This window comes from Nipponia nippon, unplaced genomic scaffold, assembly GCF_047370975.1.
Source record: "Nipponia nippon isolate SJK-2023a ecotype South Korea unplaced genomic scaffold, ASM4737097v1 scaffold_6, whole genome shotgun sequence".
In the NCBI taxonomy this organism is placed as follows: Eukaryota; Metazoa; Chordata; class Aves; order Pelecaniformes; family Threskiornithidae; genus Nipponia; species Nipponia nippon.
Genome location: NW_028262380.1, coordinates 57,001,343 through 57,014,505, shown reverse-complemented (window position 1 = coordinate 57,014,505; position 13,163 = coordinate 57,001,343). Strand labels below are relative to the sequence as shown.

General features: G+C 41.8%; 1 protein-coding gene across 5 annotated transcripts in view; it reads right to left on the bottom strand.

Annotated features, from left to right (window-relative positions):
* The window catches only part of NPNT (nephronectin), a 54,039-nt gene that overhangs the window by 17,201 nt on the left and 23,675 nt on the right, over positions 1–13,163 (bottom strand). For 4 of the 5 annotated variants that reach the window (XM_087738140.1, XM_087738142.1, XM_087738141.1 and 1 more), the window contains 5 exons: positions 10,153–10,272; positions 9,236–9,355; positions 4,191–4,325; positions 2,856–2,978; positions 607–1,065 (listed from right to left, as the gene is read on the bottom strand). In XM_087738140.1, the coding sequence (XP_087594266.1) occupies positions 607–1,065; positions 2,856–2,978; positions 4,191–4,325; positions 9,236–9,355; positions 10,153–10,272 (957 nt within the window). The remainder of the gene's footprint in view (positions 1–606; positions 1,066–2,855; positions 2,979–4,190; positions 4,326–9,235; positions 9,356–10,152; positions 10,273–13,163) is intronic. The other variant, XM_087738144.1, reaches the window with a different exon arrangement.

The window sequence follows — 13,163 nt, the reverse complement described above, 5'->3', positions numbered from 1 at the left end:
TGCTATGAGAATCTTTAGTATCTTTAGCTTTTCATGTATCCATTTTCATAGATGCAGTCCATAAAATTAGCCTCTATGCTATTTTTACGCAATTTTGCCATTGCTTAGTCATGAACACCCAAGACTATTTGAATTCATACAATAAGGTGACATAACAGAGTCTTTGGGTAATCCCATTTCTTAGCATTCTTAAAGCTAAGGAAATATGCTGTCTAAGAGTGACTCTCAACTCCCTGAATATGAATCCATTAACTATTTTTGAGTTATGTTGCATTTCATTGTTTTTCAATAAAATGTCTTTCTTTCTCCAAAACTTCCATCTGAAAGCATAATTAGGTTAAGCACTTATACAGGATGATATACGCACAAGTAATTTCAGGAAGAAAAACTGAAATTTTTGGTTGAATTGATCCAGAACTTCCTCCCTACATTTTTGTTAGGTCATAAAATCAATTATTTGTGCAGCTTTTCCATATGAACGCTTTCAGTTTCATGTCTTTGTTCTCACTGATAAAGTGTTCCAAAAAACCCAAACAGTACAGCGCATGCTTTCACCTCACTGCATCTACAATTCTGATAAACAAAAGGACATGTAAAATTACTTACTGAACACATCTCCTCGGGGTTTCTGAGGATCTATCTGGATCCTGTTGTCATCTGTAATTCCTTGGGAAGATGTAGTTTCAATGGGAACACGTGAAGGCTCTTCAGTTGTTATCAGAGGAGTTCTTTGTGGTGGTAGTGTGGGTCTTAACGTTGTAGGCCGAGGTGGTGTTGGAGGTGGAGGCCTCGTCACTGGCTTCGTTACTGGCCTTGTCACTGGCACATACCTAGTGGTTGGCTTTGGTGTCAGTCGAGTTGTTGGCCTGGGTGTAGGTCGAGTTGTTGGCCTGGTCACTGGCCTTTCTGTAATAACAGCAGGTACAAATGGTGGTCTGAGGGGTTTCCTTGGGCCCCCAACATCAGGAATCCTATTGGTTATACCACTGCCTCCCTTAGGGTGCGTGCTGTTGCCCTTGAATATATGATATGGACCAGGTGGTTCAATCGTAACATTAGGAATAACTGCAAAGAGAATCAAAATGGGACCAAAATGGACATAGGAGTCTCTCGCTCCAGAAACTTAACAATATATGTCATTGTGACACAGAGAGTCTTTGCTGAAATAATTTCTCTTCTTCTGAATGTTTCTGCTAATTAGAAACATACTTTAGCATCAGCACTCCTGAATTATCGCATCCCTTTAGACGGTACTTCTCATTACAGCAGTTTAGAGATGATTCAGAATGACTGAAGGCCAAGAGACTTCCATCCCCACCTCCTCTGAAGCATCAACCCTCTTTCAGAGGTGGTAAAACTTACCCAAAAGCACTGTTAGTAAAAAAGCATGGACAGGAAGATGTGGGCTAAGCAGCCCTCTAAACCGGACAAGTTTGTACTCGGGAGCGGAGGCGAGTTTAGTAAGACCCCAATGTCACAACCATTTTGGTCATGGATGGGCAGATACCTTTGGCTTAAGAAAGTTATCTTTCAGACCTCTCCACTTCTTCTAAACTTTTCTCCTTGTCAATAAGCATTAATAATCTTACAGAGATTGAACCTAAGCCAATAGCCTTCATTTAGATCTTTACCTTTGCTAAACACTAGGAAACTAAGTAAATGGCATTTTTTCCAACCTCCACAAAAAGGAGAAGGCAAACTGAGCACCACCTAGTACCACAGTGACTGTGCCTACAGTACCATCTTCCCCAACAGTTCATAAAGGACAACAAATTTTAACTTGGTTTCACACTGTGAGTTTCTGCAGACATGAAATGCAAGAACATCTGTTTTGCTATATATAATTTTCTATTTCTTAATAAGCCTTTTATGTCTCGCTGGAGATCTTAAGAGGCCCAATAAGAACTCTAGTCACATATTTTGTGTACAAGTGTTTCAAGTATAACACACAGTTAAAATGAAGAACTACCATTTGTTAAACAATGAATTGTTTGATGATAGCAGGTAAAAAGGTTTTCTCTCCGGCCACCTCTTTATTACTATTTTTTTTATACCCTGCGGTTTTTACATTATGGTATATTCAAATATAAAGTGCACCTTAGGACTATGCCCCAGTAACACATGTGAAGTGTGCCCACATACAATTGCAAGCACGCAGGTTGTGAAAGATCACCTTAGCCACATCACGTCACCGTGACAGCTACAGCCAAAGGAAACACATCGGCAATGGTACTGCTCTTTGAAGAGATCAGTGAGTCACCGAAGACCAGAACCCACGTATGAACACAGCGTCCTCGAAAAGATTCAGCAGATGTCATAGAGCTGCACAGTCCTGAGGGATGTCAAATATGGGGGAGCTCCAATGGCCTATTCTGTACCAAGGGGGATGGCTGCTTCTCCCAAGAGAGAGGTGAGGAAGGGAATTCTCCAACAGGGAATTCTTCCACAGAAATCCTCCCTCTCGGCTCTGCTCGCATCTGGGGAGCAGTGGGGAGTGGATGGGGTGAGGTGCTGAAACGGGCCAGTGGCAGAGTGTACATAACAACAGGGTATGAGTAATACGTACTGTTTGACCAGACCTACCCTGCTTACTCAGTTGGTCTCATCCTGAAGCAATCTCTAGAATGAAGCTGTGAATAGGGAGAGGTGAATTTCTTTCTAATTATGAAAATGTCTCAGGGAAAGGTATTTTTACCAAGGCATGCTAAGACTCAGAAAACTGACTACATTCCCTGGCCTCTTATTAAGTATTAAAATAGTTAAAAGAAACTGAGCCTCATAGTGCTGTATCTCAAAATTTACAACATGGGACACATTTACTTCAGAATTCCTTTTTTAAAAGGAGCATTACATACGTATGCAGTTTGTTCCATTGTCTCTGTACCCTTCTTTACACTTGCATTTGTAGGATCCTGGTGTATTGTAACATCGTGAAAAACTGCCACACTGATGGTGGCCAAGGGAACATTCATCTATATCTGCAACAGAAAGTTACATTAAAAAAATCATTTACATCAAAGAAACTTGACTTTCCACTTATCCCTGGAAAAACACAAACAGTAGTATGGTCATTAGGAAAATATTATTAATTTTGAAAAATACAATAAAACTAAATTGCCAGTGGAACAAGGAAGATAGTCACAAATCAATGTGGTGATACAAACGTCAGGGTAAAAGGGACTATTGGGCAACTCTGGTATTGCTCAGCTTATACCTTAGCATCAGCTTCAGTCATGTGCTGTGGGTAGACTGCAGCTGAGATCACAATTTTAATAACCACTTCTTAAAGGTGACATGATAAGAAAAGAAAAACTAAGTATGGGAATATGTATGTTCTTAATCACACAGGCATTGAACTGCTTTTTCATAAAATGCTTCCTCTATTACACATCTGTATAGATGTTTCTACATCAAGTAGAAACTGCTTCAAACGTCTTCTATGGCATTTCCATGTTTGTTGTTAGTGATGCAAGCAAAAATTGCCAAATTCCAGTGCTCTGCACAGAGTTTTCTCTCCAAAAAATATACTTAAACAAACATAAAGCAACGCCTCATTATCTCCACATGATCCTTTTTTCAGTGAAAGGATCATAACCAGTTGAGGCCCTGGGAAACTAACATAGTGGGACCTGGGAACATCTTTGTTGAAGGGCATACACCAGCTGCATTCCAGTCTCATGTCCAGACAAAGACAGGTTATTCCCCAACCTCTGCCTTTTCCCCACCTGTCTTCAGGGGAAGGAAAGTTGGGCAGCCTGGGTTGGAAGGATCTGGGGTGTGCTCTAGCCACATTTTCTTATCTTGGATCTTGGGGCATGCCATGGAGCACACCTGCGTTACAGCTCAGACATAGCCTAAGCTCAAATGCTGCTCCAAACCTGCAACTGCCTGTGCACAGTGAAACTTGTGGGGACAAAGGCCTTGGAAAGGAATTCCTGGGGTCATCAGCTCTGGTGTCCCACTAGCTTCCACAGAAGAACCAGTTACAAGAATGGGGGCCACATATATGCTTTCTTTTCCACAGTCTATTTCTATAATCCACTCTTTCCTAAAATACAGATGCAGTGCAATGTAAAACAACCTGCTTTGACATTTCAGCCATAATAAGCAAATATTCCTCTTTAAACCATTAATTTCAGTTTCGAACATGCAGGTCTATTACATACACATAAGAAATAAGTTGTTATTACCATGGCATTGGTATCTGCCTCCGATGTACATTAGATCGAAGCCTTTATGACACCTGCAAATGTAGCTTCCAAAGGTATTGACACAGTGCCTAAACCGTGGACAGATAACTCTCCCAGTAGCACATTCATCAATATCTGTGGAAACAAAGGAACTGTATTATTCTTAACAGCAGTTAAAATACAACCTATACTATCTAAATTAAACTGGTTTCACATAATGAAAAACTGAAGAACAGCCAAAGTATTTTTGATAAGGTCCTTTTGGCTACAAGCTAGTCAGCCAGCAGTAATACCTGAGCACTTCTTCTGGCGGTGCCATCTCAGTTCAGCCCAAATTTTTATGCCTCGTGTGCCAGAAGCCTTTACAAATACTGTGAGTGACAAGAGATGCACTGGCATAACGAGCATTGCTACTGAATTTGGAATGCTTGCTCTATGCTCTTGCCATCCTGGTACCCTTCGCCTTGGAGAGGAGATGTTCTCTAATTCCCCACAGGATGCACGACAGCATCTTCAAGGCCTCAAAACACTCATCCTTAAAACTGTAATGGCATTTGTCTGAAGAAAAGCTATTTCATGTTATTCGTATAATTTTCTTTTGTCCCACTAAGCCCTGCCTGCTTATAAAAACAGCACCTGGATTTGCAGACTTTTATTTGCAGATAAAATTTGCAGATTTTGCAGAGTAATAATAAAAAACACCCCAGTAATTCTTTTTCTGAAACATGCGTGAAATATTGTTCCTGTAGCACAGGTCATACGTGCATATTCAAAGTACATCACCCTGCAGCAGGAAGTGGTTTGTTTTTTTAAAATCTCAGGTGTCTCTAATCCATGACCTGCCCATTGAGCCTATCAGGAAATCTTCATCTGTTCAGGACTTGCTCTAAACAAAGAGAGTTCGAGCTAATGCCAGGGGTGCGGTACTTCTGGGTCTCCTACCAGCCAGTTACCACAGGCCAAATGCTTTTGAGGACCTGCTGCTTGCAATCTGTTATCCTGCAATGCCTGCGCTGTAGCTGACCCTTCTTTCACAGAGAGGTTGGTTACTTAAGCGACCTTAAAATATCTCCGAGGTTCTGAGACACATGGCTCCCATTTTCCCTGCCAGGGGTTCCCAGGAGGACCTGAAGCAGTGCTTCAGCACGCGACGTCCAGGCAAGGACAGAGGAGTGGGAAGACACAGGTGACGCTCAGTAAACGTCTGATGCCCCTCATCTCCCGGAAGATGCTGTTCTTCGTGCTGACGAACAAGCCAGGCAGAGATGCAGGGAGCAGCCCATGCTCACTCAGCGCTGCTTTCACTGTCTGGGAAACTCTCAGATGAGGTCAGGCTGATCCACAAAAGCTGCTTGCGCTACCACTCACTTTGTAGCCCTTGGAAACCGAGCTGAAGCCTGCTGAGTGCTTGAACGCTCATTCTTCGCTGAGGCAGAGGCCTGCCATGCATGGCTGCCTCTGACGCACGCCGCTCCAGACGTTTGTTGGTTATCTACAGAGCACAGCTCAAGCCTTTGCTCTGCAGCTCTATCGGGAAAGCAAGATTTTGCTCTCTACGCAATTCTTTTCCCAAAAGGAGCACTTCAGCTGCAGGTGTCAAGAGTGCAAAACAAAGCCAAGTGATTGATGCCCTGCTGCTTGTGAAAGAGGCCTGATCAAGGCAGAGAAAAGCCCGAGTCTCTTGCACAGCACAGGAGAAATGTTACCACAAAACTGCTGGTTAGTTAGGGCAGCTACCTGAGGCAGGGGAGATGCAACTTCAAATGCTCCAAGCTGTGTTTCCCACAGCCAAAAGTAGTGACCTAAAGCCATGAATTACTGGCTAGATGGGCTGTCCCAGTAGCTCCTGCTGGCACTGTCCCACTCTACATGAAGAATTACTGAGGACAGCAAGGATGCAGCCCCTGGGCTGCCTCCCACGCTCCTGGCCGGTCAGGCTGCTCTGACACAGCAGCTCTCCTTTGCTCTCAGTCGGGAGCACTTCTGCAATGCCGCGGTACAGGCCTGACGGAGAAAGAAAATGAGGCCGACACTGGGCACCTCTCCACATGCCTGAATCTCCCTATAAATCTGCCTCTTGGTTTGAACCTATTATTAAAATTTTAGGCTTTGAGTACATTATTAACGGTTTTATAAATTCTACCGTGTTCCTTACCATTATTTAATTTACAAGCCACCATTTTCTGTCCTTAATTAAAATATTATTTCAAGGCTGCAAATTTCAGACTCTTGATTACTGTTAGTTGGAGTTCTTTGTTGTTGTTTTTATCTTTAAACCACAACTTCAAAAAGCAATTCAGTAAGAAAAAGATTAGCCACTGAATATGCCTCATCATGGCATGGACTGTATTCTTTAAAACCTAATGTAGCTTGTCCTGCCTTTCCCTCTGTACATATTCATGTTTTTGCAAATTCCCAAAAGGCAAGAAGTATGTTAGATGATGAGAGCACTGTAGTGGTATTGTTTAATTTTCTAGGCAGTTATACATCCTAAAGATACAGGACTGAACTGCTAATCAATACACTGTTGAAAACCGACACAAAAATAATGGAAAAAAGTAACAGTGCTGCTTGCATTTAATAGGAGAGGTGGGTGGATACTTGTTACTGTTGGGAAAAACACTTTTCAATCATTAGCTAGAAGCTGGCATGCAAGTGCTTATGATTAGTTTCCTGCAGTTCTCAAACAGTACAGCGACTGTGGCTTTTTTCAAGTCCATGGACCCATGCCAATTCACACCTGGGCCCGACCCGTGTAAGGCTGCTTCCCTTCGCCTGCTGCAACATGCTGTGGCTCATGCCTGCTTCCTATGAAAACCAGGGCATGAGGGGGTGATTGGTACTCTGATCTCAGCCTGGTCTGCCATGGAGGTGCATGCCCAGACTTGGCGCCAGGGAGCTGCTCCGAAGGCACGTAATACAGACAGCACCTAACGCGTGCCACGGTCAGTGTTCAACAGAGAAGCAGAATTACAAAGTCTTGCTTCCCTCCTGCTGTGAGTACGACCATATTTCCAACTCAAGCACTGAACAGCTATGAAATTGACTTAAAAATAGTACGATTTTTAAGTTTACAAGTTCATATTTTCAAGTTTCTATACACAACCAAGACAACTAGAAAGAACATTTTACAATGAAAACAATTATTTTCAGTCCTCAAATAATTTCAGACCTTCTGAAGCTGAAATGTGTATACTGCTAATTTCATTAAATGAAAATCCCAATCCCAAAAGCTGGCAACACTGATTGATTTATTGATTCAAGAGTCATTAATCAATTAATTAGTCAATCCATATTTTCACTGAATTCTTTGCTGAACTCTTTTTCAATTCATTGTTGTTTAGTTTATATGATTTACCTTCGTAGCCAAATTGTTTGGTGGCTCTACACTGATTATCTGGAAGGAACGTTCTAACAAGTGAATGATCAGCATGGGTTAAACTAAGAATAGAATAATGCCTAGAGGAATTTCCACCTGTGCTAAAAATAAGCATTACATTCCCAGCTGTCTTTCAAACTCTCCTCAAACAAGGATTTCATGAGCTGTAGCCAATGCACGCTTTCATTTTTTTTACCATCATCTACACTTCTATTTGTACTGCAGACCCTCTCTGGAGCTGACACCTCCCCAGCAGTGACAGGCTTGTACACATGTGAGGAAAAGGCACAGTCCTAGTCCCAAATAGCCCCTAGCCTAGCTTCAATTCTTGGAGGTATTTACTGGTGTTAGTACAACTCAAACTTGATAGAGAAATAATACAAAAAGTGTGCGTTTCACAATCACTTCTTACCAAAAAAGGGGAGTAGATCATGTTATGACCCATGAAGGACAGACATCTCTTGCTGTGACTACTTTCTCTGTATTGTACAAGGCTGCTCTGAAATTTTTGTGGAAAATTTTAAAAATAGGTTGTGAGATCAACCTGAATGACGCACACCCAACTGAAATGTGGGTACACAGTTCTTCACCTTTCTGGGAAAAAAAGTGGTTTTTTGAAAACTACACTGAAGAACTGAAAGTGCTTCATATAACTGGCTTGAGTGCTAGTCTTCGGCATTAAAAGTGCACTCTGTTTGTTTTAAAGTATAAAGTTTGCCTCAATATAAGAATGCACACTAGGAGTATTTTTCCAGCAAATTTCTGTGCTTGGTGTAACTTCCTTGAATTTGTACTCTAAAATCACTCAGCTCACTATGGCATGGAACAAGTCTCTTCCAAAGATCTCTGCCTGCCATAATGTCCACAGTGTGAGTAATCACAATTCAATCCCTTCAGCATGTGACAATGGTGGGCTTTTTTCCTCCCATTCCACCCATTCTTTTGCATACATAGACACACCAATCATGCACTTCAGAAAGCTTCTGACTTAAAGGTGAGCCTGCTCCTCACATCAGAAGATCTAGAATCTGTCCCTTGCTTTGCCAATAAATTCTCGGTCAGAATGGGTCAGCCACTTGGAGAACCACCTCCCCTGCGGACAGTCACGATACCCAAATGGATAATTAGGGCATCCACATTCTCTTACATTCTTTCAGTGCAAGTGTTACTGGTTATGGAACGGTAGCACTGCATTGGATATAAATAATAAAATCACTGGAGCATCATATCCACTTAGGTTGTATAGTTAATGACTAATGAAATCACACATCACACTCTTCTTCAGACCATAGTGGAGTGTGGCACAATACAGTCTGATTAACCATAAGCACCTTTTCCATGTTCACGAACGTGGGAACAAAACACTTTTATACAGTCTAAATTCCTCAGTTTACTTTAATCTGGAGTTTTCACCGTATGGAAGAAAGACAGTAGCTTCAATCCTATTAATACTGGGAGACCGTCACCTTGTCCCAGTATAATCTCAATGATTTTCACAAATTTGTACCTGAGCAACATGCCTATCTCAATTCTCATTAGTAGCGCCTTTAAACTGCATGTATTAAACTGCATTCTAAATACATCTGAAACTCTCTTGAACTGCGTTCAGTGTAAGGATAAAAACATTCTGGAGAAAAAAAAATTAAATCTACATTTGATCACTTACCTACGCAAGTCCTTCCATCAGGCCCTAGCTGCAGTCCTGGAGAAGGACAGCGGCAGCGTACTTCCCCTTTCAGTACATCACAGCCATACTGACAGTTTGCCATCGAGCAAGAAAGGGCATCTAGGGAAAAATAATTGAGCATATTTAGATAAGGACCCCGATCAGTACCAGAAAATGACTAAAAACTTTGGAGAATTAAGGTGTCATATAATTATGATAGAAGTGGAAAAATGCTTGTTGAATTTGACAGGTACCCATTCAGGCTTTAAGCAGCAAATGCCTATGTAGTAAATTTTTTCTTTCCACAAATTGCACCTCTAAGAAGGAAAAAAAAAAATAATAAAAAATGGAATGCAGCCTCCACAAGGAACATAAAGCCCAGTATGTACCACAAACCCTCCTGGACAGTACTGCCATTTTAAAATAGGAGCATTTCTAATTAAAGGTAATTTCTCTCCCCTTCTCTCTGTCCAGACACTCAAAGTATCCACTTTTATGGAAGCAAGTAGGAACCTGATCTCCAGAGAGATGACAATACAATTTTATACCAGTCAAACAACCAACATCTGCAGCTTTAATGATTTTACATTCATAAGGACATAATACAGCAAAACTGCAGGTGTCTAGCTGCAATGAAAACTGCAAGCACTTGTCCTTGGAGGCCAATTAGCAGTGATTTACAGTACTGAAGAATGCTTCTGGGGAAACTCATAATAAAACTAATAAAATCAAAATATTTGCTCTTGTTTTGTTCAGCCTAATTTATTAGAAAAAAGAAACTCATCTTGTGCAACTGCCTAATTTCCAGCACAATTAATCTTTTACTTTGGGACTGAACTTCATTTCGTTCAAGTTTCCCAGGGCAACCCAAGCAGGGATCTTGAGGAATTTGAAAAAAGAAACAAGCCTTGCCGTACTCGAGCACGTTCCGTCTGGCATAAGCATGTAGCCGTTCAGACAGTAGCACTTGTAGCTGCCGTAGGTATTCATACACCGGTGTTTGCATGGCCGCGGCTTTAGTCCGCACTCATTTAGATCTGAAATGAAGGGTACAGGGGAAGGGGGTGGGAAAAGAAAACATACAAAGTATGTGTGAAAAAACTACCAGTTCAAGTTCCTGGAGAAAGAAGGAAAACTATAGCAATTAGCTTTTTATATGCAGTCCAGCTGATAGCAAGTGTCCAGAACATCCTGCATGAACACTGTTCCTGCCAAGTGGCGTATTTTCTTCTCTTTCACAGATATCCTTTCAGAAATGACAGTATTAGCATTAGAGTAAGTTGTTTCATTAGGGAATGCACAAGCTCAGGCTGCCCACATCTTGCCACTATTTATGTTGATGCCGTGTCCAGGACCAGCCAGAACTCTGGAAGAGGAGGAGGGAGAAAGCAAATGTCACTGCTGCAATCACTATCGGTGATTCTGATAGCGATTCAGTGATTCACTATCATGCTTCAAAATTAGTCGCAGAGGAAGGTAGGAAAGCTGATGCTAACCTACTTTAAACAATCTCACAGAGAAAATGTATTCCTTACCATCTAGAAAATACTGAAGAAAAAAAAAGTATCTAACATCCATGATATTTGTCAAGGACTATCCACGAAGGCTAGTATTTCAGATTTATAACTTAATACAGAATTCATGACTTAAACTGAAAATATTCAGCCTACAATTTTTATATTAGTATACAAGGCTTCTAACAAAAAGTAAAGATTGAGTGAGGATTTCCTTGAGAATTCTCTTCCAGGAATATGCGTTGGTCTTACCTGGGTAAACCAGAATAATTTGTTACTTAGTTATTCGTATACTGATGAGTAAAGTCGACAATAGAGGTGAAAATAATAAATCTATTCACAAATCCAGCCAGCAAGTACTTAAACAACTGAGTTACCAACCCTCATCTCTAATACTGCACAATGCCGTCTAGAGCTCTGTGACAGTAAAGGAGTGACTGTTATTTCCAGGAACTTTTTAAAGAGCTTTCCCACTACGAAGCACTTTCTCATCAAGGGTCACTCCCTAACCCATGGAGCAGAAAAGTAAGCCTTGGGGCTCCTGCCGTGTGGCAGACACACAAACACAGTAGCCACTTCATGAAATGCCAGCTGAGAAGGAAACACATTGGACTAGATATGAAGGCTGAGAGTTAAGATGTTAAAACAGAAAGACAAATACACCCCTGGTTAGAATGAAGTCCGTAATTCATTGATCGCTTTACGGACTACAAGTAGCAACCTTAACAAGGTTTATGTTGTAAATGGAGGGAGAGAAAATTACATTCACTGTGGAGATGAAGTCAGAGAAAACATTGCTTCTAGACAGCTACACCTGGAATTCTTCAAATTGCTCATATTTGGATTTCAAATTCATCTTGAAACATTTTAATCACTTAGTTTTGGAGGGCAACATTCTTCATCTTATTTTTTTCAGGCCAAAGTGTTTTTAAATGGCATTCTAAAATTGAGAAGTGTTTTCCCTTTCATTATGACTGATAAAACGCAAAGCAATCAAGAGAAAAATAAATGTATCTGACTACAAGTCACTGATGCAATCCAAAATCAGCCACAAGGATTTTGCCAGTGCCTGTAATAAGCACTCTGTTATGTCGCTGCTGTTCCTGAGAGCTCCTAACAGGGTTTATGTGTCTCGTAACATTTATTATCTTCTGACCTACTTTGTTTTCATCTTCGTGGGGTGAAGGAAGAGCGAGCGCCATGCAGACAGGTATTTGCCCCTCCCCACAACCTTTACCCTAACTGATGGATGTGACCTTTTTTACTCCATTTTCCAAGGCCTTGGGAGGAGCAGCAAGTTCAGGGATATGAATACTTCCTGCTCCCCGCTGCTGTGAGAGGGCAGTGGTAAGGGATATAATTCTCCCTGTCTTCCTGCAGAAGGCTGAACAAGATATTTCTAGGAAGCCTGAAGGGGAAGGTGCTCCTAGAGTGGCAAGGAAGACCAGGTGAGCGTAGGCAGGACTTCAGTGAGGAGAAGTTGCCAAAATAAGGGCTGGACTCGTGCCTGACAAGCAAGGTGTCATGGTTTAACCCCAGTCAGCAACTAAGCACCACGCAGCTGCTTGCTCACCCTCCCTGCCCCTCCTCCTCTCCCCCCAGTGGGATGGGGGAAAGAATCAGGAGAAAAAAAAAAAAAAAAGTAAAACCCCTGGGTTGAGATAAAGACAGTTTAATAGGACAGCAAAGGAAGAGAAAATACTAATAATGATAAAAGAACATACAAAAGAAGTGATGCACAATGCAATTGCTCACCACCTGCTGACCGATGCCCAGCCCGTCCCTGAGCAGCGATCGCTGCCTCCCATATACTGACATCATATGGTACGGAACAGCCCCTTGGCCAGTCTGGGCCAGCTGTCCTGGCTGTGCCCCCTCCCAGCTTCTGGTGCACCTGGCAGAGCATGGGAAGCCGAGAAGTCCTTGACTTAGTGTAAGCACTACTCAGCAACAACTAAAACATCAGTGTGTTATTAGCATTATTCTCATCCTAAATCCAAAACACAGCACTATACCAGCTACTAGGAAGAAAATCAACTCTATCCCAGCCGAAACCTGGACACAAGGAGAGATGACCATCTCCACAGTCTTCCTGCAGATCATGCGTTGCAGAAAGAGCATCCCTTTTCAACTCTCACTCTTTGGGAGCTGCCAGGAGAACATACTTCTCCCAGCAGGCACCAATGCCACAATCACAAGAGTGTACCTGCTGGGTTTGAGAGAAACAGCTGTAGAAGGGATGTACATTTTCTACTGTGAAAGCGGGATCTTCAGCTAACAGTCATGACTATTGACAGAGTACGTGCATAGGTCAAATGGAAAAGCAGCAGATGATTATGCTAGAGGGGAAGGGCAAGTTTTCATTATGAAAATCTTCATGTAAAAAAAAAAACTTGACATAAAAATGCTCAATA